Genomic DNA, 24,329 nt, shown 5'->3' with positions numbered 1-24,329 from the left:
GGAACGTGCATTCGTAAAACTGGTTTCTGAAATAAAACCATGGTTTAAATAGTCCCAAGTTCAATTTGAAGTGGTTTTCAGTCTATGGCAGTTTGTGCTAAAAAGTCTTGACTGGAAAAACTTTACTTTTGCTTGTTTGATTTCTTTTAAAGAAATTTTTTTTAAATAGTGGATGCTTTAAGTGTAGTAAATGGTGTTGTGTAAATTCTTCATAAGATAAAAATTCTACAATATTGGTAAAATTAGCTTAGCCTCATCCCAAACCCATAAACTTCCACTGGTTAGAAATATAGTTGTCTGGCATTTTCAAATTGTTTGCAATTTGCCAAAATGTATTTTTCTCTCAATTCCACTCCACAAGAACCACAAAAAGAAGCTTGCTCACCTTACCATAAGGAACAAATGGGTAAGCATTCAAAGAAAGACCTTTTCTAATCCTAGCTAGATACACCGGTACTCCAAGGGTTTTATATAACCTCATAGTTGAAATATCCTTTTATTTTAAAAATAAAAAATAAATGAATAAAATTAAATTAAAAAATGGGTTGGAAGCAAGAGGTTTGGGTTAGACTCTAGCTTAAGAGAGGGAATGTTAAATTTATGGATTATAAATATGTAGATAGTGAATCAGAGTAAGGGCATCATCTTCATTCACATCACTAGGAAAAAAGGTAGAAAGCCTTCTTGTAAAGAATAAAATAAAAAGCAAAAGTGAAATAATCAAAATAAATTTAACAAAAGAAACCTAAAAAAAATCTATATAACTCTAGATATACCGTATGCAATATATTCAATTTTGCTGTGAATTGTGACTTCTTCACTCCAGGTAGTAGTGACTCGTCTTGAAGTTAAGCTATCTTAATAGCTCAAGTGGTTAGAGCAGCAACGTATTGACTGAGCTAAAGGTGGGTTCGACCTTCTTGAGACACTTGCTTTTTCATCTCAACCAAGACCTTAGATTAAAAGTATAATTCAAATTTTACTTTGGTGCATTAATTTTAACCTAATTTGGTGGTAAAATTGTTTTAAAACTGTAATGTTGGTTATTATTATTATTAAATGTACTTTTTTCTTTCCAAAAGGTAGATTGGGGATGAGGCCAAAACAAAAAAGTTATTATTATTATTTTTAACTAAACATTGATTTATTTTTACGCAATATATTTCAGTTGGTTGTCTATTTTGGGCCCTCTTCAGAGCTCGCTGCAATTTGCTAAATTGAACTCCAGTAAGCAACTGATATATACTGCATAAAAATAACTTGGTCTTTAATTTAAAAATAATTAAGATTCTACATTTAAAAGTATAATGATTTGAAATAGTTGAAAGAATACAGTCAATTGCTGCTGAATGTAAATACATATATGGATTAGTAAATATGTAAATAAATTTGAAATTCTTTTGTCTGGCCTCAGGTTGTTTGAGGATTGACCGGCCCCCCATCCAACATTGAAAGAAACAGATTTAAATATTATATATTAAATATTATATATAAAACTATATTTTTTAAAGAATTAATCTCATTGCACGTAGTAATAATGATTTCAATTGTTCTTTTCATCATTTGGTAAGAAGAGAAAACGGGAATTTTTTGTGATTTTTAATAACTGTCAGACTGGCTGGTTAACTCGATGTTTCTGTTGCTTACACTCCTACAGTGACTTGTGCTGCTGCCTTTACACGTTTGGCATTGGTTCCGTGAACGAGGAGATCCAACATGGTAAGTACCATTTCATCGATGAAAATCCAACCGATCCCGGAGTTTTTCTAAATTTAACACCATCAGTGTTTTTTTAAGTCCGACCTGTAATTTATTACTTAGAAAAATATTTCGTGCGATTCGTTAAATTACAAAATGTAGAGACGTGGGGTTTGTAGGTTAGCCCTCCAGCCGACACATTTTATAGTTAACATATTTAATTTGTGGCGTTTTTAACTTCAGTAATTTTTTTATCAGTTTTATAAGTAAGTTCAATTTGGACTTAGTGCACAGGCTATTGGATTAGTTGAGCTGGACGTTCCTTCAAAATTAACAAATTTATATTCGTGTACGTTAAAATAACAAACTTTACTTTCTTTAAAAGTGTAAAACAATGTTAAGGAGGATATGCACATTGTTGCCTCAGAGTTTAGTGACAATGTAATAGTTTCTTTATAGATTCAGAGTATTAAAGGTTATTTATGAACTTTCTACCCTCAGATGGTTCCAGTCTTTTGCCATCCTCAATGGTTTTCCCAGAACTTCTAAGGTTGTTGATTGATGAACTCCTCAGTGTTTTTCCGCAGTCCTCAAATGAAGTAGTGTTTCCCGTTAACAGTCTAGCAAAGCCAGGATCTGAAGGGGCAATGCTAAGCAAGTGCAGTAGGGTGGGGTAGCACATCTTTAAACACATTTTGGCCCTGTTAAGAAGAAATACCTTACCTCCCGTATAAGTATGTTACTGTTGAAAAACATGATAAAATCTAAGTCCAAAAGTATCGTTGTATCGTATATAACTTAAAATGTTTTTGAGAAAATACTAGCCAAAAAATGATATTTCCGAAATTTACCGTCTTTTTTTTTAATTTTAAATTTATTTATTTACAGTCCAAACAGGTCAGGTACCCAAGTATAGGACAGCCAAGCAACAATCAAATCAGTCATTATAATATAAACTATTAAAAAAGGATATAAAAATAAAAGCAAAGAAGGGCCAACACTTACAACAAACAAATCAAACATTATAAATAGATTAATAAATACCACAAAACAAGTAATAAATAAACCCTCAATTACATTTTAAAGCTTTTTCAATATTGTTTTTAAAGATCTTAAGGGACGATGAGAAGTCCGCACTGATACCGAACTAACTTCTGTAATGCATAGCTGTAGAGATTAAAAACTCTAACCCGTATTTGGTCCTGTTCCGTGAAGTACTAAATAACTCATGGGTCTGTAGTTGACGCTGGCAGCTTAATAAAAAGTAGCACAACCAATATGTCCTCCATTTGTCCACACATTATCACACAAATTAAATACATTTCTCACCGCAGATCACATTAAAATAGTGCCTTCAAAAATCTCAAAACTATACACACTTTTTTCCAGTCAAAGACCCAACATCAATGGTCTACAATTCCAGTGTAATTTATAAAATTAATTGTATGAACTGTCCAGGTATACACATTGGAATTACATTTCAATGTCTGGAAAAATGTAAAAACAACACATCTATGACTAAAACACCAAAAACTAATCCAACAACATGGGCCACATACCATTTTGAAAAACAACACAACTATGATTTTGAGAAGAGGGGCTGTGGTAGCCAAGTGGTTAAGCCCCTCTCCTACTCTCGGCTAGTATATCCTGTGGTCGTGGGTTTGATGCCACTGTCGCCTCAGGACTTTTTTTTCTGATACGTAAGGGGACCAGTGGCCACAATTGAAAGAAATTGACGCAGCACTCATAAATGGAAGGTCTGGGGCAAGATCAGATCTGAGAGACCCTGAATTAGGTTCTAACCTCCTTTCAAAAATGAGTTTCTTTGATGGAAGAACACCGGCACATTGGGGGCTCAAATTCACACATGTATTGCGAGAGACCCCCCCCCCCAAAAAAAAAAAAAAAAAAAAAAAAAAAAAGAAAAAAAAAAACAAAACAAAAAAAAAAAAAAAAAAAACCAGGAATAAAGTACAAGCTGTAGGATACAGCTGCAGTACTCAGGGGAACTCCTCCAGTTCTTGGTATCCGTTTAAAAAAGTAAAACTAATGTTTTGTCAAAGTACTAAACACTGTAAAAGAAAAAACAAAGAAAACTGAATTCTGGGTGGAATTACTTTACCATTGAAGGCGACCGGTTTGTCTACTAATTTTCTATTTGCAAAATTTATGTGTTCAGATTTCTGGTCGTTCATTTTGCCCTTCCAAGCATTTGTCGATTCATGTATTCTGTTGTCTGCCATTTTTAGTCAGTTTATGGATGTATTGATGTTTTTCTACAGAGATCAGCTGTGTCATTAGCAAATGTTGTGACGGCTGTTTTCCAGTGGTACATCACTTTCCGACAAGAAGTACAATCACTGGGCCTAGGATGCAAAAGTTTAAAAATATTTTTTCCAGGGAAATAGCATCCATCGGCATCATTAAACCTTTTTCTAAACAAATTGCTGTGCTCTTCTTATAAAAGTTGGGTGCCAAGACTGAAAAACATAAATTTGGCTCATTTTTCAGCTGTTGGCAATTATCAAACTCCTATTATCCATTATATGATTATCCCCAAAGTGGTTTGTCATATTTCGTTCTGGAGATTTCACCATCGGTGTTGAACCCCATGTCGGTGTCCCAGTTGATCCCATTGATTTGAGTGTAGTGAAAGAAAACATCAGCAAAAATTCATCCAAAAACAGTAAATTACAGTATTAATATGTTCGTTAGGGCTCTGATTTGTTAAGGCTCTGCCAAGGTACAGCAACAATTTTCACTTTTTTTTTTTTCAAAAAATTGTAAAAAATCCCAAAAAGTCAAATCGTAAAAAGTCTTCACAGTAATGTTGCCAAAGCGGTACTAAAGGTCTGTGACACCGATTCAATTACAAATATACGCAACACCTTATAAGAAGCTTCGAACCGGGAGTTGTTTCAGAGTAATAGCCGTAACGAATATATTAAACATGTCTCATACAAATGGGTGCTTCTGTATTTTTGTGGGGGAAGAGGATCGTTCAGAAAATTACAGGAGTGATGGTGGGGAATTGAACCCACAATCTGTGAGCTGAGAGTCATACACTAACCACTTGTCTGCTGCAATTCCTTTGTTTCCTTTATTTTTTTACACAGAAGAAAAATTTCATGGAACAGTGTCAATCTTATTCCATTCCTGTCATTTTTCTTTTTTTAAGTTGGTTATAGTTGGAACAGGATACCAGGTATCTTCACTGCTTTATATCTTATGTATCTAGAATAGTTTCAAAAATAAGGTCTAAAAAAAGTTGTATTCATTATTTCATCCTCAACTCTAATTTTCAATTAAATGTATATATTATTTTTAATTGGATATAGATAAATAAAAAGTAAAGTGTTTGGATAAATAAGATTGATTTCATTATGTTGTAGTAAAAATCCCCACATTGTTAATCTTGTTTTTTTTTCAGTCGCTGGTCCTTCCAGAGAATTTCCAACACATCCTCCGTCTGATGAACACCAACATTGATGGAAAGCGCAAAGTCATGTTCGCCATGACTGCCATCAAGGGTGTTGGTAGGCGATATGCCAACATTGTTCTTAAGAAGGCCGATGTTGACCTCGACAAGAGGGCCGGAGAGTGTTCTGAAGAAGAGGCAAGTGATGAAATTAAAATATTTAAAGAAAAAATTTACATTCTATTTGCAATTGTCTAATTGATATTTTACAGGTTGAAAAAATTCTCACTATCATGCAGAACCCAAGGCAGTACAAAATCCCTGATTGGTTCCTGAACAGGCAAAAGGATATTGTCGAAGGAAAATACTTCCAGGTTTGTATTCCTTTTATTTAATTTTAATCGTTTATATAATTGTTATGTTTGTTTAGTTAACATCTGCTTCACTTGATGCTAAACTTCGTGACGATCTTGAAAGATTGAAGAAGATCAGGGCTCACAGAGGCATGAGACACTACTGGGGGTTAGTATAAAAGTCCAGCAGGCTTTTTTCTCAAAACCATTTTCAAACCACGTTTTTTTATTTTATATATATATTCCTTTAAAATTAATGGATTTGTTCTTCTTTTAATAGCTTGAGAGTCAGGGGACAGCACACCAAGACAACTGGTAGGAGAGGAAGAACTGTTGGTGTGTCTAAGAAGAAGTAAAACTAAGTTTTGAATATATTAATTTTATAAAACAATATTTTGTTTTTTATTTATATCAACCCTTAATAAAATAAATTACAACTAAGATATATGTTGTTACAATATTAAAACTCTTTACACTATTATAAATACACAAAATTTACAATGATCCTAGCAAATTTCAATAGATAATAAATAACAATGGAATGGTTAAAAACAATTTAAAATATGGCAATTTGATTTTTTTTACTATTTGGTCCTCTCAGGTATAAAAACTTAAATTATTGGGTTAAAGCATATAAAATTGAATATGGCAAAAAGCTCAATTTCATAAAGGATCTTTCTTTTTTTTCTTAAGTTAATTTTTAAAAACAAGTAAATGTTAAATTAAAATAAATAAATACTTAAACCAGTCTTAATCATAATGACACATCACTCGCAATTGTAACAGGTGGCAGGTAATGAGCCCGTACTTGGCTGTGCAGGTCAGCAATGAGGTCATCCTCTTTTTCTAAAGCCACAATCAGCTGTGTAAACTGGATTATACCTGGAAAAGAAGCAGTTGTATTAAAATGAAAAATTGGAGAAGGGTTAAATTTACCTTCACGGTTGTCGGTAAAACCGAATCTCTTTATGACATCCATCTCCACCTGAACAACTATGGGGAATACATATTGCATCACTTTGAGCATGTCGTTCCCAGCACCTATTTTGGCCTCATTCAACTGCAAGTTGATGAAAATTCAATTAATATCAAACCAAGAATGACAAAATCTCGACTCGATTTTTGAAATATTTGATCAAATAGTAGATTCATTATCCGCAGTGGGTATGTGCCAAGTAACACTGTGGATAGTAGGAAACACCTCACATTTCAGGCTTTGAAACATTTTATTCTATCTTTGTCCAATCACTGGCATGGGTCCTTGGGCATTCAGGGCACATAGACAATGGTCGACATGTCTCCCTACTGTGGCTTAGCATCTTGCCACAAAAGAGGATACATTTTAAAATGGATACTTAATGAGGCTAAAGTTTGGTGGATTAATACCCCAGGCATGAGGCATGTAAAGAGATAGAAGTGGCATCCACAGAACTTACGAAAGACCAGGATTCTACTGCCTAAGAAAGCATATAGGAGTATAGATAGAAGAAACTGCAGATACTGCCAGGAAGAGGAGAACGCAGTCATTCTGTTTTTGTGAAGGTATATAGGTAGGTACAGATTCTTGCACAAGGGCAAGAAAGATAATGCTGTAAAGAGCCACTGGCAAGGCTATGGAGATTGATGAACAACCTGAAGCTGGCCAGTGAGTTGTATAAACCAGAGGAGCACCATAGATCCACTCAGGTAGAGGTACAGAACTTGAGGCCACCTCTTTTATCCCTATCCCTAAGGTAACATTTCCACAGACAAAGTAACAAAAAATTTTAACTCAGAGATTTTGTTTAGCTGAAGAGTGTCTATATATTAGATACTGCATTGAAATTCTAACTTTGCCTGCTCACCACCTTTCTCTTATAGCTTTGGATATATATAAAAAATTTTGGTTCAAGTACTGGATTGATTTGGTAGAGAGATACTCATGCGATTTTGACTCCAACTTAGCAAATAGGGACAAGTGGGAGTGCTCAGTTGATTGACATCCGTCAGAGGATGGACAAATGTTATCAGGAGGAGTGTGCACTGTCAGCTAGACAATCTAACCGTCTTTTCTTTACGAGGATCTACAGTACTCCCCGAATTTGTTTTTCAATCTGTGTTTTATGTAACTTCAGGGAGAGGGGATGCCATTCATTTCTTGGCTGTGGGTTGTATCCTTGCCGAATTTAAATATACCCACCCGGGGCACAAGAAGCTTAGCAGAACCCAGCTAATTTTATTCTGAATGCTTGGAACTGATCAGATACGTGCAGCAAGCTTGGTCTTATCATTTAAAACTAATTAAGGAATTCAATTATGATTAATAAGTTTTTGTATTTTTTCCTTTTGTTATTACAAATTGGCCATAACGCTATTATAGGAATTAACCAGGGCTCCATATCTTTTCTTCTTTTTCCTTAATTTCTCCCTAATTTATTAATTTTTTTAACAATTACACTCCTCAATTTAAATTGACATGTCCATGCCGTGTATAAATTTCAGGAGGGCTTTATAAATGTTATTGTTCTCTGCAGCCAACAGAGATTTGAAACTGAATGGCTTCTCTGCGTCTCGCATTCTGAATAGGGCTTTGAAAGTTTTAGTTCTGTAAGAATTATATTTGTTGCAGAGCATGATCATATTAATTGTATTCTTTTTATCTGAGGAATGGGTTGAGATGAGAAATTAGTGTCACGAGCAGGATTCAAATCCACAGTCAGCTCAATAAACCTCTGCTCTAACCACATGAGCCATCGTGACTTCGATCCCCTTGGACACCAACACCTTATCTTATCTACACCTATTTGAATTTTCCCTCTTTTTGCCAAATTTTCAAATGTGTAATCAGGATTATATTTTCAGTGACTTATGAAGTGGCCATAGGGAGCTGTTGGTGAAGTAATTATTAAATTAATCCATATTTGCTTAGTGGTCATAATCAGCCATATTATTTATTCCAATTAATTATTCTTTTTATCTAAGGTTTTGAGGTGAGATGAGAAATTAGTGTCACAAGTGGGATTCGAACTCACGACCGTCAGCTCAATACACCGCTGCTCTAACCACATGAGCTATCGTGACTTCGATCCCCTAGGTCAGTGGTCGGCGAACTCTTCATCCAAAAGAACCAAATATAAACAAAAATACAAAATTGAAGTTTATTCAGAGCCATTTTTTAAACTTGAGCTTTGCTTTAGTAGACATTTTTATGGAAATAATTAGAATTAAAAGTACCCTCTCAAGTTTGCCTTTGCTGAATATGTCTTAGTTTAATTAACAGTATATTAAATAAAACTTGGATCATTCTTATATAAAGATAATATTTATTTAAAAATATAACAAGTTAAATAATATAAAAGCTATCTAAAAAAAAACTAAAAATATTCCACTAATGTGAACAATGGCCTTACATTTCCCTGGAAAGTAGGGGTAAGTCAGGTTTGTATGTTGTTTTTAATTTTAGGTACGATTCCAAGTTTTCATCGATAAGTTGATTTTTTAATCTACTCTTGATAAAGTTCATGCTTGAAAATGATTGTTCGCATAAATATGTAACCCAAATAAGGAAAGAACAGCAAACGTTAGTTTCTTCAGTTGATCATCATCATCCAGGTGTTAAAAATCAACATATCTTCCCTTGCCAGATCTTTCAAAGCAGACCATTTGTGCTGTAAACTTAATTCACATTTATTTTTCACCAATAGCAGTAAATCAGTTTAAAGATGTTCGAATTTTGAGCTCCAAAATTATTCATTTTTTAAATTCAGTAACTGCATTTCAAAGCTGCCAATATCAATATTAAAGGTAAAAAAATTAATTTATGTTACTGTGGCATTCAGAGGTGTTTTTTTTTTTAAACAAAGGCTAGCATCACTTTGTTGTTCCTAGTCTTTGAACCTGCTGAGCAAATTTCTTCAGGAAATGTCTGAGCACATTGTGCTTCCTGATGAATAATACAATGGTAAGTATCTTGTGATTACTTTTTTCTTTAAAAATAGCGACAATCCCATTTCTTGCACCTATAATACTTTTCGCTCAATGTCTGCACTAAACATTTAGTGAAAGAGCCGCAGCCAAGAAGTCAAGGAGCCGCGGTTTGCTGGCCACTGCCCTAGGACACCAACTCTCATCTTACCTACACCAATTCAAATTTTCCCTCTTTTTTCCAAACTTTCAAATGTGTAATCAGGATTCAATTCTCAGCGACTTATGAAGTGGCCACGGGGAGCTGTTAGTAAAGTGATACTCGTTTTACTTATTAAAAATTAATCCATTTATGTTTTAGAGGTCTAATTGACCAAGTTACTTCTTTCAATTAATTTTTTTTTTATCTACGGTTTGTGGTTGACATGAAAAATTAGTGTAACGAGCGGTATTCAAACCCACGACCTTCGGCTCAATAAGCTGCTGCTCTAACCACTTGAGATATTGTGACTGATCGCATTGGGCACCAACTCCTCATTTCACCTACACCCACTCAAATTTTCCTTCTTTTTACCAAATTTTCAAATGTCTAGTAATAAGGATTCAATTCTCAGTAACTTATGAAGTGGCCACATGGAGCTGTTAGTGAATCCTGATTACACGACATTCAAAGGAGGAATTTACACAGTGCAGATACCGCCAGGAGAGGAGGACACCGCAGAACACATTTTATGTTTCTGTAAAGGTCTATGTAGGTGCACGTTCCTGCAACTAGGACAAGAAAAACCACAAGGAAGATCCTACACTATGGAGCTTTTGGAAAAGCTATGGAGGCTGATTAACAACTTGAAGCTGGCCATGAGTCATAAATAACAGGGGGGCACAATAGATCTATTCAGGTCGAGGTGCAGTAGGACTTGTGGCCGCCTCTTTTATCCCTATCCCTATCCCTCAGCCAAAAACCTTAGATAAAAAGAATAATTAATTGGAATAATAATAATTATTATTAGTAAATATAATTCGTCAGGGATTGAAGATAGCTATAGGGATTATATGTTCGAAGTTGCTGCAAATAGGGTGTACTATCACCCAAAAAAATTTCGTAGTTTTTGTACGTTAATATCAGGATTATTTTCCCTCTGGAGTAACTTAAAATTGTTTGCAACAAATTCCAACACTGCAGGATTTTCTCTTTAAGCTGTTCTTCCTGTCGTACCTTCAGAGCGTTCTCGTCCATTTCCAGAGACTCCAGGATAGCGTTGAGAGCGGCTGGAAACGTTAGAATTGTTAGAAAATCGTCTTCAAAGATGTCAAATATCATCTTGTGTCACCTCGAGCTGTTTCCGCAGTAAAAGTACTCGTCTCGGACATCCTGGAGTCTTGTAGGGTGACGGTTGTATTCTCAAGAAAATGCCCGAATAACCTTGTGGTTGGGTTACAAGTCGACCCACGTTTTAAAACTTGTTATATTCTTTTCTTAGCGGCACTTTGAATGTCTTTAAAAAAAACTAATTATAAAAACTAACGGCAATAAAAAAAAATAGATTTACTGGGACGGCAACTGAGTACTGAACTAGGGAGACTGTTATGTTTATTGTATACTATTGGGAGACGAGATGCCAAGGGCTCCTCATCAAGTTGTAAGCTTTTAATAAGTCATTTCAGTACAGCTGTCAGTTGATCGCTGATAGTGCATATGACCGAATGGCAAAGTTGTCATGCTTCATCACAAAACACAGCGGAACATCACAAGGGAGAACAATTTTTAAATTCAGAATTACTACACCGGCAAATGAAATAGAAAACGACGGAGGCTAGGCTTTTTGAAGTTTCGATTAGGTAACAGCTGCGGAATTTGAAGATAAAGCGATTAATGCAATTAAAAAATCATAAATGTCAGTGATAAGCGGTGTCAGCAGATTCGATGAATGGAATTGATGGAGGGGGCCGAAGCGATCGCAGGTGCGAGGCGTCCTATCAGAGGGTAGTCATTCAAGCCTTCAAGGTTGTGAACGGTGATGAAACAGACAGCTAAAAGACGGAAGCCCAGTGTTTGACAAACGGCCGAGTCGAAATGTACAAAAAACTGGCCGGTGGCCTGGTCCTGACCGCGTGTGGCTCCTATTTGGCCGTGTCCGCCCTCGAGAACAACAAAAACAACAAGGTGATTTTTCTGCTTTCCCTCATTTTCCGCACCTTACTGAACCTGATTACCATTTTCAACGACCAGGTCGATCCGTCAGCTTCTGCTGTCACGGTCAATAAGTGTAAACGTCCGATTCCTACCCGGGACCATCAGATACGCTCCCTCCGAGAAGAGACATTCGACATCCTTGTCATCGGCGGAGGCGCAACAGGTGCTGGCTGTGCTCTGGACGCTGTCACCAGAGGTAGGAGTGTTCAGTATGAGTTCATTTGTGGTGTGCGCAGTATGTATGTCTGTCTTGCTATTGGGTATTGGTATGTGGTGAGACTTCTGGAGGGTAGTCTAGAGAGTTTACTCTCTAGGCGGTGGTTAGTATTCCACTTAAATTAATAACCAGGGCCGACCCACTGTCAGAAGTATTTACGCTAGGGTTGTGCGAAAGCTGCCTTTTATTTTGATGGGAGTAGCTTTGGCTGCAATGTTGGTCAGGCAGTATGTGGCCCCAGCCCCGCAGAAGAGCCAAGTGGGGAAGAGCCTTTTTAAAAATCCATGGTATTAAACAGCACATCATAGGCAGAAGCTAATCTCCTTCTTGCAAAGCGATCCTTTGCTTGCATGGGGGATTGATATGGCCTTTGGGCTAGGTACGGTCTTAAAAGATCCTCATGTCCTTTTCAGTACATCAAGTAAGACAGGAAACATCTATCTGTCTAGAGTTGCAGTGATTCGTACTGCACTTTTTTTCTTGTTTGGGTTGTAACAAATGATAACCATACCTCTTTTCCTTACAAGACAAAGCACTTTCTGAAGTGCTTCTTTGCACGCCTCTTTTATGGGAGGATTGCCATATCACAACTACTTCACATTTACAATGTGCTGATGTCTCTGGTTCTTCCTGAAAGTGTTGGCACGTTTCTGTCTCTTTTTTGCCAAGGAACTCGAAAGACAAATCATGGGTGAGCAGAGGGGGTGTGTGACCAGCCTCAAGGGGGTTGGCGAACCAGATCCTGTCTGAAAAGACGGGTGATGGAGCATGACTCTGAAGATGGGAGCAAGGAAGTTAGTTCCAAGTCCAAAGCTTGTTATTAGGTTTTGATTTGTAGTGGCTTGTTAGTGATACTCCTGGCAGGTACTTTAAGGTTTGATGCAGTCATTCAGGTGCAGTTAGAATCCTTTACCATATAGCTGGGTTCCCCAAGGAGTGGTTAGCCATACTTAAAACGAAAGCCAGTGCCGGCTTGTGGTTCAGAAGTTCTAGCTGGAGGAGCCCCTCCACTCAGGGATGGTGGAATGGCCAATTACATCGTTGGTAGTATGCAGGAAGGTTTGGACAAAAATTTCAGTCCTTTGGACTTCTCCCCATTTGGCACTATTAAGCACCGGATTAAAGCTGATCCATATGCCAAAAGGGGCAACTAGGGAAGAAACTCATCTTGATCCTTAGGAGTTGAGTTGTTTTTCTATTTGTGAACCTTTGAGAAGAGCACCATTTTCTAGTAAATAGAATTGCATCGCCTTCAATGATAAGGCCATGTGCCTGGTATTGTATTTTATTTTACTGTAAATAATTATTCTTTTTATCTAAGGTCTTGGTCGAGATGAAAAAGTAAGTGTCATGACCGGATTCGAACCCATGACCTTCGGCTCAATACGCCGCTGTTCTTACAACTTGAGCTCTCGTGACTTCAATTGAGCCAGAGGTTGTGTCTTTTTCATCTCAATAAAGACCTTAAGGTGGCTCCAGACATGCAGTATTTACAGACAGTAGTCCTGGCATTTGCCAAATAGTGTAGCTATGTATACACACATGCGGCATTCGTACAACCAAATTTATGCGGAAACAGTAAATACGTATTTGTAAGTTGCTTTGTTCTCAACGTACCAATCTTGATGGACTACAATGAGCGGTCATTGCTGCAGCTGCAGGTTTGCAGTTTTGACAAACTCAGTCACCGAGTACTGTTGCTCCATCTTACTTTCGATCCATTTTCATGCATTGAAAATGTTCCAAATAATTGGTTCAGTTTGGTACAGATCCAGGAACTCCAAGACTGTTATGTTGAGCCTATCCATTCCCAACTGACTGAAACAATGCTATGCTGTTCCTTTTACATCTATATTAGTTAGAAATAGTTTATTATTAAAAACTAAATAGCAGTGTTGATAGATGATTGCAGTTGATATCTGTACAATACACTTGATTCCCAAATGTGTGTATGCTTTGAGTTCGGCTACTTCACGAATATTTGTTAAGTTTGAAGCGGTCAAGGAAACCGACAATTAGCCGGGCAAGACGGGCACCGAATATTGTTGCTCGGCAACTCTCGCATTTCTGGGGCCACCTTTAGATAAAAAGTATAATTAATTAAAATAATTATAATTATTTTATTATAATAAATAATTAATATTTCAATTTTATTTTGCAACAACAACTCGATTCCAGTAATAACGTTTCTTCTTTGAGGATCTTAGTGATTTGCCAATGATTGAAATAACTTCAAATAATTTAATAATACTTCATTTTAATATTGGAAGTTTGAATCATAATATGTGATTTTTTTTTGCATACTTTGATTGGAACTTGAACGAATGATACCATTTTTATGGAAACTTGGAGGTTTAATTTTGTAAATTATGAACTTGAAACTATCATTTCTTTTCAAAAAGTTGAAAAGTTATAGCAACATCAAGTGTACCGATCCTAAAAACTTATGTTCTCCAACCACTAATATTAACTTATTTATTACATTATAATTTATTATTTAAGTTATTAGAAAATTAAAGTTGGGAAAGTGTTTGTGTAGCTGGTGACTATTGATTCTGCCCTTGGGGTTTTCTTTAAGAGTAATGATAATTACACAGCGTGCCCTTTCTAGATCGCCCGGCTGAATTTGTCTTGAAGAGATAACGTTATCAAAAAAATGTATTCAATATTTCTTAGCCTAACTTTAAATGTTTTCACTTTTTAAAAATATTTGTTGTCAGGATACTTGCGAGTCAATACAACTTTGAAATTTTAATTGAGAACATCTACTTTTTACCCATCTACTTTCAAAAGATTTTTTAAACTTTTTTACAGTTAGTATACAGGTTGTAAAAAAAAATCTTAATTTTGTCCAAGCCATCTAAAAAGCACACCCTGTACAGATAACTCCCCCATTAAAATGTAGGAAAAAATTGTTAAAATTAAAAATCACTAAAGGTATTGTCGTTTCTGTGAAGAGTAGGGATAAATTATTATCCGTTTATAATATAAGAAAGCAACTACAAATCTCCTAAATTCAAAATATGTAAAATATGCCTCATAGGACATATGAGTTTGTCCTATTAGTATCATTTTATAAGACAATTTATCACAGGGATAAAAAAAAGTATTTATATACGTATAATAAATTATCTATGATGTCTCCTTCACATAGGCTAACAATTATTTATTAATTAATTGTTTATGTATTTATGAAAAGTTCATCATTGTTGTTACAATTAATTAAGGTTTTTAGTTGAGATAAAAAAGTCAATGGCACAAGCGGGATTCGAACCCACGATCTTCGGCTTGATACGCCGCTGCTCTACCACTTGAGCTATCGTGACCTCGATCCACCGATTGAAAAATGGCAAAAAGGAGGGAAAATTCAAAAGGTGGGGTTGAGATGGGAAGTTAGTGTCACGATAGCTCAAGTGGTAGAGCGGCAGCGTATCAAGCCGAAGATTGTGGGTTCGAATCCCACTCGTGCCATTGACTTTTTTATCTCAACTAAAAACCTTAATTAATTGTAATATATTAATTGGTCAAGCGGACCACGAAATTAGTGAATTGTTGTTACATACGGTTAATTTTTTGTTTGTGATTAAATTTTCAACCTTAAGAAGCAAGACTAGTTCCATGCTTATAAATTAACTTTGATATGTAAAACGTCTGATCTTGGTAAAAAGTTAATTACACAGCAAATGCTTCGGTTTGATTAGATGAAAGTTTTCTTGTGTAATATTCTTCTTTAGAAATATTTGGAGGTTGACATCATAATTAGTATTCTGCAGCAAGCACCAAAATGAACAATATAGTTTTTGCTATTTAGCCTTGCTAGATTTATCAGGCAATGTTTAAATTTTAAGATATTTTTATAAAATAACCATTGTCATTTTTGAAATCACACAATTATATTTTGCCTGCATATTACTTTAAGTTTATTTGTGCATTTAAACTGGGTACTATGATATTACAATTTTATTGCCAATTATAAAGGCAAAATTGTACCTAGCATAGAATTGAAATGGATGACTTATAGTTTTTTATAATTCTTCTGCGAAAATCATTATAATTTTAATTATGTAATATGGTCTATAGATATTTTTATGCCTTATGTAATTATATGATGTAACACTATCTTTTGTACCGATAAAAAAGTCTAGACAAATGTCACTAATATTCAAAATAAAACACTTGCTTTTCAAATCATATTAATAACAATTTTTTTGCCTACCTCCTACCCTGGAAGAAGGTCATTTATTGCCATGTACATTCCTGTTCCTTTAGATTATGAGAGTTTAACATTTGCATTTTATTTCATTTTATTTTATTTTTTAATTATTCATTTAATTTTAATTTAATATAAAGTTTTATAAGTGGAAGAAGTTTCGTTCCATCATTGAAAATTAGTAAAATTAAATGTATAGAACACGACTTTTGTTGTTAACACAATATTATCACAGGCTGTCATAATTTAAATCACAGTTCATAGAATTCAAAAATAAACCCAGATCATCTGTGCATTTCTGTAAAAGCGTACTTTACTTTGGTGGCCATTCATCTCCGCCAAGGAGGACTTTCCACATGAGGCCATTGTTGGGAAGAACTTTTTGATTGCAAGTCCCTCGCTGGAAGGAGCACATTCTTGTTCCCTTTTGCCAGAGTCATTTCTCTGATCATTTTTTTTTTCCATCAAGTATATGACCTGTACCTGCGTAAACGCAGTAGCCACGTTTTCATCCAAAGCCGCCTTTTTAGCATATCTATCTGTAGCTCATTTCTACTGACTCCAACATGCGCTTTAACCCATTTGCACCGTAAATTCCTTTTCTAAGATCCAGAGAGTTTTTCTTGTATTTCACTGTGGTTTTTTTTTGTTTTTTTTTTGGGAGGGGGTTAATCTGTGGGTTGACGGCATAGTTTGCCATCTTCAGTCATACATAAAAATAAAATAAATAAAAAAGACCAGAATGATCAGAAACAAAACTACAAACTTAAAAATATTACTTACTTTAAAATATCTTGCATTTTTCAACAAAAGTGTTGTTGTCAGGGAATAAGAACAATGTACGTTGCTTCATATGTTAAAAAAATGTATCATATATTAAATCATTCATATATTAAAAAAAAGTTAGAGGCTTCTCTGTGTGGTCTGCATTGACCTATGATTTAGACATTACTAATCATCTCTGTCTGCCTATCCTCAGGTTAAGATAAAAAATCCACCACAACATAAAACCAACACCAAAAATGGCAAAATGCTGAAACCCAAGACAGCAAGGAGAGGCAGAGCAGGATGATCAGTAACGGCTAAATTACCGAGGAAAATAGGTTTATTATCCTATGGATTTTACAATGGAGCTCTTGGGTTTCTTATTTACCCAATAATTACAAATAAAAATTATCCGATTATTGCTCACCAAACCATATTTTCGATGTGATATAATGATATCTAAAGTACTCAGCAAAAGTTTAATAATTAACAAAAATAAACTTTAGCATAAATAATTGACCAAGACCATAAAACTGATAAATTTCCAGGGCTTAAAACTGCTCTTGTTGAATATGATGATTTTTCTTCTGGAACTAGTAGCCGCAGCACTAAGCTCATTCATGGGGGAGTTAGATACCTCCAGAAAGCTGTATTCAACCTAGACCACAATCAATACAACATGGTGAAAGAAGCGCTACAAGAAAGAGCAAACATGCTCAACCTGGCACCACACCTAACTCACGCTATTCCAATTATGCTGCCACTTTATAGGTAAAAACATTTTTACCAGAGTTATTTAAATTTGTACTCGTTACTTAAATTTTTAAATTGTATTTAGGGATTATATTTTCTAATTGTTGCACAATTGAAAAAAGCTGTTTAAAAACTCTTTATTGTTGATTTACAGGACATAAAAAATGCTTTTAATAATTGTCTGAAGTTTTACCCTAATCTTTAATGTATGAATGATATAATTACACTTGGATGACCTTCATCACACCGAAATTCTATTGTACAATTCTAAATATTATTGTACAAGTCCTATTTTTTTTTCTCTTGATTTTTCCCTGTTATCGCAGCTCTCCAGACGAAGCTCAATTTTTTTGGCATTTAGAGATATGAAATAATAACTGTCGAAAAGTTGGATAAACCAATTTATCCCATGGGAATTGTAATTAATAATTTTCCATATTGATATTTTTGAAGTTTTGAGGGTCATATTTATGATAGTAATTAAAGAAAAAACTTATCTTTACTACAATTGCTTTGCAAACACAATTAAGAATCTTTTTGAATTCAGTTATGTAATTTGACTATAATCTGGGTAAAATCTAATTGAATGCATTTCCAAGATAAAGTAATTTGTTCAAAAAGGTGAAGTTGGGCGAAATTAGAAATGTACAGTTGACCGGAAAATACACGTTACATAATTTTATTTATTATTTAATTATTAATATTTAAATTTAAATAAATATTTATTTATTTAATAAGAAAAAAATGGATTTGACTTTTTGAAAATCATTATTAACCTTCAAACTATCATTAAATGTTAATATTTTTTATTACTTTTTTAGATGGTGGCAAATCCCGTATTATTGGTCAGGTATAAAATTGTATGATTTTGTTGCTGGCACTAAGTCCGTAAAGTCCTCTTACTATTTAAATAAAAGTGATTCCTTGGAGCACTTTCCGATGTTAAAAAGCAAAAATCTATGTGGCAGTATTGTTTATTATGATGGTGTGTTTTAATTGTTCTTGTTCAGATATTGTTGTTTTTTTTGTTAATATTTTCAATCTACTTTATTTTAGGCCAGCAGGACGATGCCAGAATGAACCTGGCTGTTGCAATTACAGCAACTAGATATGGAGCAACAATCGCAAATCATGTTAGTGTTCAGTCTTTGTTAAAAGATAATAACGGTTACTGCTGTGGAGCTGTCCTTAAAAACGAATTGACCGGTAATAAATATTTTCTGTTTAGAAAATGTCTAAATTTTGAGATTGTACTTATTTTTAAGGTGAAAAATGGGAGTGTAAAGCCAAATGTATAATAAACGCAACCGGGCCATTTACTGACAGTATTCGAAAAATGGATGATCCGTCTGTCACTAATATTTGTTCTCCAAGTTCTGGTGTTCATGTTGTCCTTCCTGGTTACTACAGGTAATTTTAGTTCGGTGCATAAAGTTTCTCGATATGTCCAATGAAAATGTGTTGTTTACAATTAAATATAAATTATTTATCCATCTTTCTCCAGCCAAAAATTAATTAATTGCTACATTCTGTAATCTACTGTATCTGATAAAGGAAAAATTGCGGTAGTTATTGGGCTACTTTCAACAGTCAAGTTCAACCATTTTTCCCTTGACTTCACTTTCTCTTGCGTGAAAATATTAAATAAATCTTTAGTAAAATATTAATATATTTATTTGATTTTTGTTTATATAATTTTTAGCACTGTTTACATTAAAAAGGTAAATTAATGAGAAAAAAATTCAAATTTACAATTTTTCATTGGGGGGAAGTAAAGGTATGGCAGTGCTTTGTTGTTGTTTAAACATGTATAACAGCAATTCAATATCAATCTTGATCTTGTTGCTCTTCACCGTATTACTCGAGAGTGTAAGACAGGATTTGTGTGTTACCGCATACAGATAATCTAAAATTGGAGCTTCAAATGCCAATGAATGTTGTTATCTTAAAAAAATTTAACATATATGCATGATTGCATTGGACCAAGTATAACAGATGGGACCATGGAAGCCGAGTCCCTTCGTCCTGGCCCTTTTTCATGATAACCTTTCCCAAAAAAATAAGCTTATGCATATATATGCACGTATCCTTGGCTATTATGCATAGTTCATAAGACCATTAACAAATAATAATAATAAAAAACGAGAATAATATATCAGATGAAATATTTAGTAGAAGAATCAAGGGGGGGATGTCAGTGGCCGCAACGGTTTAAGCATTGGCACGATGCTCATCACTGTAAGGTAAAGGTCCCAGGTTAGAATCCAGCGGCCCTGCATTCGAACCCGACATACTTACAAATGGACTTTAAAAAAAAAAAAAAAACACCGGCACCCTGAGGTTTATATGACCTCTGCTGTTGTGAACCCTCGTAGTAAAAAAAAATTGAGACAAGTGATAGAAAGTTGTACTTTTGAAAAATACTATCAACTCTAAACAGTGGGAAGCCTAAATGCTTATACTTTTTCTTTTGGGGGAATTATGATTCTCTGAGCTTGCTCCAAATAGCTGGATTATTTACTCAAAATTTTCTTCTTAACATCTATGAAGATTACATGGAATTTTGAAAACAAAATGGTCAAAACTTGAGTTATACTCAATTTACATTTAGCCCAGTTCCAGCAGTGAATAGGGAGTGAGAATGAAAAGGACTAGGCCGAGTATGTAACTGCTGCTGCCTGGCACTCCCCCCATTGATGGCTTTCCATGCTGATGGCTACAATGAGGCCCATGGAAAATAGCATGAAGAAATTATATTTAAGAGTAAGTGAGAGTGTGGATGGGTTTGGATTTAAGGACTGATATCACTTGGGTCTAAAATGACCTAGCTGCTGATATTATGGGGGCGCAGGGGTGGCTTCATCAGTTTCATTAGTGCCTGGATGGATAAGTCCGGGGTGGGTGATTCTTGAGGCATACCGGTAATTTACAAAAGCTAGAATTGAAATTGCTGGTGTACTGCGAGTAGTGATAGGTGTGTATGTATGTTCATATGTTTCACAGATTTGAGTAATCATTTCACCCTGCTTTTATCCCTGACATTGCACCATTTGTCTGGTCTTTTCCAGTTTTGTTTTTGTGCCTGGATACTGAAGGTGTTCCAAAAATAATAATGGCTGTAAAACGTGTAAAAGTTGTAGAAAATAATGCCTTGTATTTTGAGGAATAAATCCATGTAAGTGGTTTATATTAATTTTGGAACAAAATTCTTCATGCACAAGGACTTCCTTTAACAACCCACTACGATTTATCAGATTGAGTATTTTTAAATTGTAGAAATAATGAAGACCACTTTCAGTATTAACTGAAAATATTTACTAAAGTGAAGTGGTGATTATTAACTGTGGCCTCCACTTATATTACACATACATTTCACAATTGTACATATATAATTAAATTTTTACGATTTATAAAACTGAAACTCGTGTATTAATAAAATGATAAATTTATACTAGACACTCAAACAATTTTTTTTTTTTTAAAGCCCTGACCAAATGGGTCTTCTCGATCCTTGCACATCAGATGGTAGGGTGATATTCTTTCTTCCCTGGCTTAATCACACGATAGTTGGGACTACCGATATGCCATGCAAAGTTTCACATGATCCCGCTCCGTCTGAGGAGGAAATTGCATTTGTACTCAAAGAAATCAAATCATACATTAATCCGGATGTGGAAATGAGACGAGGAGATGTTATGTCGGCCTGGAGTGGAATTCGTCCACTTGTATCTGACCCAAACAAAAAAGATACCCAGTCATTGGCCAGAAATCACATTATCCACGTGAGCCCATCCAAGATGGTGACCGTCGCAGGTGGAAAATGGACCACTTATAGAGCAATGGCCTCTGATACAATCGACGCTGCAATTAAAGGTTGGTTTTGTTTTAAATAAGTGGACATCTCAAAACAATTTCAATTTTTGCAGCTGTCCCATCGTTGAAACCCACTGTGCCAAATAGTGTTACACTGCATGTGACTATAGAAGGAGGTGATGCCTGGAATCCAATTATGTATATACGTTTAGTACAAGACTTTGGCTTGGAGAGTGAAGTTGCCAAGCATTTGGCAAATGCTTACGGTGACAAGGCTTTTGCCGTTGCTAAACTCGCATCCTTAACAGGGAAAAGATGGCCCATCATTGGGAATAAGCTTCATCCTGAATTTCCTTTTATTGATGCAGAGGTAACTGTACATTGCGTTAACTGAAAAAAAATTATTATTTTTATTGGTGACATAATCTTAAGAACATTAGTAATGAGACATCTTGTGCAAAACTTTGACAACAGAACACTTAACGTAAAATGTTGGTATCAATATACTGAGAAAAAGACAACACAACCCTTTAACATAACATTTTTTTATTAAACACTGAGAAAAAGAGAGAACAGCAAATTAAAACTAAAAGCAGCAGCAGTAGTGACTCTTCAAATGGATCCAAGCATCCTTCTGTTTGGTAAGGGTTGTATTGGGTCTTCCAGAGAATAGCGCAGATTTATGGTTATAAAATAAAAATAATTAAATAAATTAGTTTATTAATCCATCATTCTCAATACACCTCCCAAAAAGATGGCAATTTTTCTATACTCTCTAAATAGAATTTAGAGTCTTCATTATTAACAAATTCTGTAAACGCCAGTTCCAATCTTCTTTAAATGTCCATTCGAGCAACCCTTCTTTGCGTGCCCAGAAGCAAGTGCCTGTGTGTCAATATGTCCAGTTAATTATTCTTTTTATTTAAGGTTTTTGGCTGAGATGAACCAAATGAGGGGAGTGTTCCAAACTTCTTCATCAGTTGCAAAATTAAATCGTGTCTTTCTTCCTCCTCATTTATCTGCCTGAAACGCTCTGAATACCAGTTAGTATTAGAAACAGATTCAAAATGACGAGCTATACGCTCAACAATTGAAACGGTTCTGTTATGACCATGTCTTCTGTACGAAGTATTGGCATAATTGGGGGTTTACTTTTGCCCGAAATTGCCCTGATCTTCCTCCATATATCTGAGGATTCCATACATGGTGATAAATTGTAAATTAAATATTTTAGAGTTCTATTTGACTTCCTAAAGAATAATTAAAAGCCAACTGTATAATATGACCACTAAGCAAATATGGATTGGAAATAATGTCATGTTGTGGTTTCTGGTATACCTCTGTTAGTAGTTTGTATGTTTTGAAACTGATGTACCTCTTTCCCTACCAATACAAAAATTATTTATTTAATTTTATTTTATTGTATATTATTGGCACTTGATTAGGTAAGATATGGGATTAAAGAGTATGCAGTGACTGCCGTCGACATGATTGCAAGGAGGATCCGGCTCGCTTTCCTTAATGTGCAAGCCGCGCAGGAGAGTCTTCCTATCATCATTGACATCATGGCCAAAGAGTTGCAGTGGTCAGAAGGCGAGATAAAGGTAATGAACTCGTTTTTACAAAAGTATGAAACAAATATTAAATTATGACATCTATAGAGGCAATTTGACCAAGCAAGTGAATTTCTAAAAGTGCAAATGGGTGGCCAAGTGAACAGGATTTCTAGAGAACCGGCACCACAGAACCTCTCTCTTACAGATGAAGAAATAAAAATATATACAAATAGGTTCCAAATGATTGATTCCGACAATAAGGGATATGTATCAATAAATGACATAAGACGTTCTATCAAGGTATATTTTGATTATTTTTAATATACAAAAAATCTTATTATATATATTTCAGTCATTTGGTGTCAAAATCTCCGGTGAGCAGCTACATGAGATTCTTAAGGAAATCGATACCAACAAAAATGGCCAGGTTGAACTGGATGAATACCTCATGGTATGTAAATCTTTCTATTCCTTCAAATGACTGTACTCTCATGAATCAATGTAAATTTCAGATGATGTCAGCAATTAAAACTGGCAAAGTTGTACATTCGAGATTTGCTCTGGTGGCAGAAAAGCATGAAGAAATTTCCACCAACATGCAATCTGAAATCACTGTTGATAGATCCTGTGGTGGGGTTTAAAAGTCTTAACAAAACACATTTTGTTCCAGTATTGTCAAATATACAAATTGTAACTTATTGTAACTTGTAATTGTAACTTATTTAACAGAAAGTTTTTATGAAGTTGCGTGTAGTGTATGTAAAACGATTGACTGAAACAAAAGCGCTTTATTCTGGCCCATATATTTATAAGAAATTTCTTTAAATTATTGAAGTAGTTTTTTTACCAGGATAGTGGTAGCCGAGTGGCCCCTGGCCTTTTTTTCATGTAACACTTCAAAAAAAAAATAATAATAATAATAAAATGCTTATGATGAATTACATTTCTTTGCTAATATGCAAAGTTCAAAAGGCCATAAAATAAAATAAAATTAAAATTAAAAAATACTTGCTTTTTTAAAGTATAATTAAAAGAACATAACAGTCAGTGAAGTCAACAAATTGTATTTTCTTACCTTTATCTGAGTAATATTAATTTTTGTTTGTGAATTTCATTCGGCTTATTGACCTAACATCAATAAAATCTAGTAGTTAACCAATTTAATTTTCTTACCTTTCTCGAAACAGTATTAATTTTTGATTGTGAAATTCACTTTATTATTATTATTTAACTATTTAATTTTTGTTACCAATTAAAACTGTAAATTTCTTACTTAGATATAATAAAAAATTAACAAAAAGTAATTATTATATTTTAAATAATCAATAAAGAAGCATTTTTTATGACTAATTATTTCTTATTAACAAATTCAGCATAAAAAATTATTGGCACCCTGAATGAATTTAACAAAAATCTATTCTTAATCAGAATTCAGGGTATAAAGCT

At 34.6% G+C, this 24,329-nt stretch overlaps 3 protein-coding genes across 3 annotated transcripts; 2 read left to right on the top strand and 1 right to left on the bottom strand.

Moving 5' to 3' along the window:
* Positions 1-1,613: 1,613 nt before the first annotated feature.
* Positions 1,614-5,865, top strand: LOC106666978 (40S ribosomal protein S18). The gene is made up of 5 exons (XM_014394547.1): positions 1,614-1,719; positions 5,132-5,317; positions 5,392-5,493; positions 5,550-5,641; positions 5,753-5,865. The coding sequence occupies exons 1-5, from the start codon at positions 1,717-1,719 to the stop codon at positions 5,826-5,828; spliced, it is 459 nt and encodes a 152-aa protein (XP_014250033.1). The 5' UTR covers positions 1,614-1,716; the 3' UTR covers positions 5,829-5,865.
* On the bottom strand, positions 5,856-11,008 carry LOC106666979 (protein C10). The gene is made up of 4 exons (XM_014394548.2): positions 10,707-11,008; positions 10,592-10,644; positions 6,409-6,532; positions 5,856-6,354 (listed from the first exon to the last, which is right to left on the bottom strand). The coding sequence occupies exons 1-4, from the start codon at positions 10,744-10,746 to the stop codon at positions 6,227-6,229; spliced, it is 345 nt and encodes a 114-aa protein (XP_014250034.1). The 5' UTR covers positions 10,747-11,008; the 3' UTR covers positions 5,856-6,226.
* Positions 11,009-11,294: 286 nt separating this feature from the next.
* On the top strand, positions 11,295-24,047 carry LOC106666977 (glycerol-3-phosphate dehydrogenase, mitochondrial). Its single transcript, XM_014394546.2, has 12 exons — positions 11,295-11,539; positions 11,606-11,765; positions 17,310-17,532; positions 18,336-18,499; positions 18,571-18,720; positions 18,780-18,924; positions 20,999-21,387; positions 21,441-21,697; positions 22,773-22,931; positions 22,989-23,183; positions 23,236-23,334; positions 23,396-24,047. The coding sequence occupies exons 1-12, from the start codon at positions 11,450-11,452 to the stop codon at positions 23,522-23,524; spliced, it is 2,160 nt and encodes a 719-aa protein (XP_014250032.1). The 5' UTR covers positions 11,295-11,449; the 3' UTR covers positions 23,525-24,047.
* The last annotated feature ends 282 nt before the right edge of the window (positions 24,048-24,329 follow it).

The sequence above is a fragment of the Cimex lectularius genome, unplaced genomic scaffold (assembly GCF_000648675.2).
Source record: "Cimex lectularius strain Harlan isolate CLEC.00 unplaced genomic scaffold, Clec_2.1 scaffold226, whole genome shotgun sequence".
NCBI classification, from domain to species: domain Eukaryota; kingdom Metazoa; phylum Arthropoda; class Insecta; order Hemiptera; family Cimicidae; genus Cimex; species Cimex lectularius.
The sequence above is the reverse complement of the archived record's forward strand: the minus strand, read 5'-3'. Positions and strand labels throughout refer to the sequence as shown.

Bases quoted from the DNA above. Each gene is read 5' to 3' on its own strand.
- LOC106666978 (XM_014394547.1), top strand. The intron at 5,494-5,549 runs GTTTGTATTCCT...ATGTTTGTTTAG, and splicing joins TCGAAGGAAAATACTTCCAG to TTAACATCTGCTTCACTTGA. The intron at 5,642-5,752 runs GTTAGTATAAAA...TTCTTTTAATAG, and splicing joins GGCATGAGACACTACTGGGG to CTTGAGAGTCAGGGGACAGC.
- LOC106666979 (XM_014394548.2), bottom strand. From the start codon at position 10,746: ATGTCCGAGACGAGTACTTTTACTGCGGAAACAGCTCGAG. The intron at 10,645-10,706 runs GTGACACAAGAT...TAACGTTTCCAG, and splicing joins TACTGCGGAAACAGCTCGAG to CCGCTCTCAACGCTATCCTG. The intron at 6,533-10,591 runs GTACGACAGGAA...ATCAACTTGCAG, and splicing joins TGGACGAGAACGCTCTGAAG to TTGAATGAGGCCAAAATAGG.
- LOC106666977 (XM_014394546.2), top strand. From the start codon at position 11,450: ATGTACAAAAAACTGGCCGGTGGCCTGGTCCTGACCGCGTGTGGCTCC. The intron at 11,766-17,309 runs GTAGGAGTGTTC...ATAAATTTCCAG, and splicing joins TCTGGACGCTGTCACCAGAG to GGCTTAAAACTGCTCTTGTT. The intron at 18,925-20,998 runs GTAATTTTAGTT...TTTTTTTTAAAG, and splicing joins GTCCTTCCTGGTTACTACAG to CCCTGACCAAATGGGTCTTC.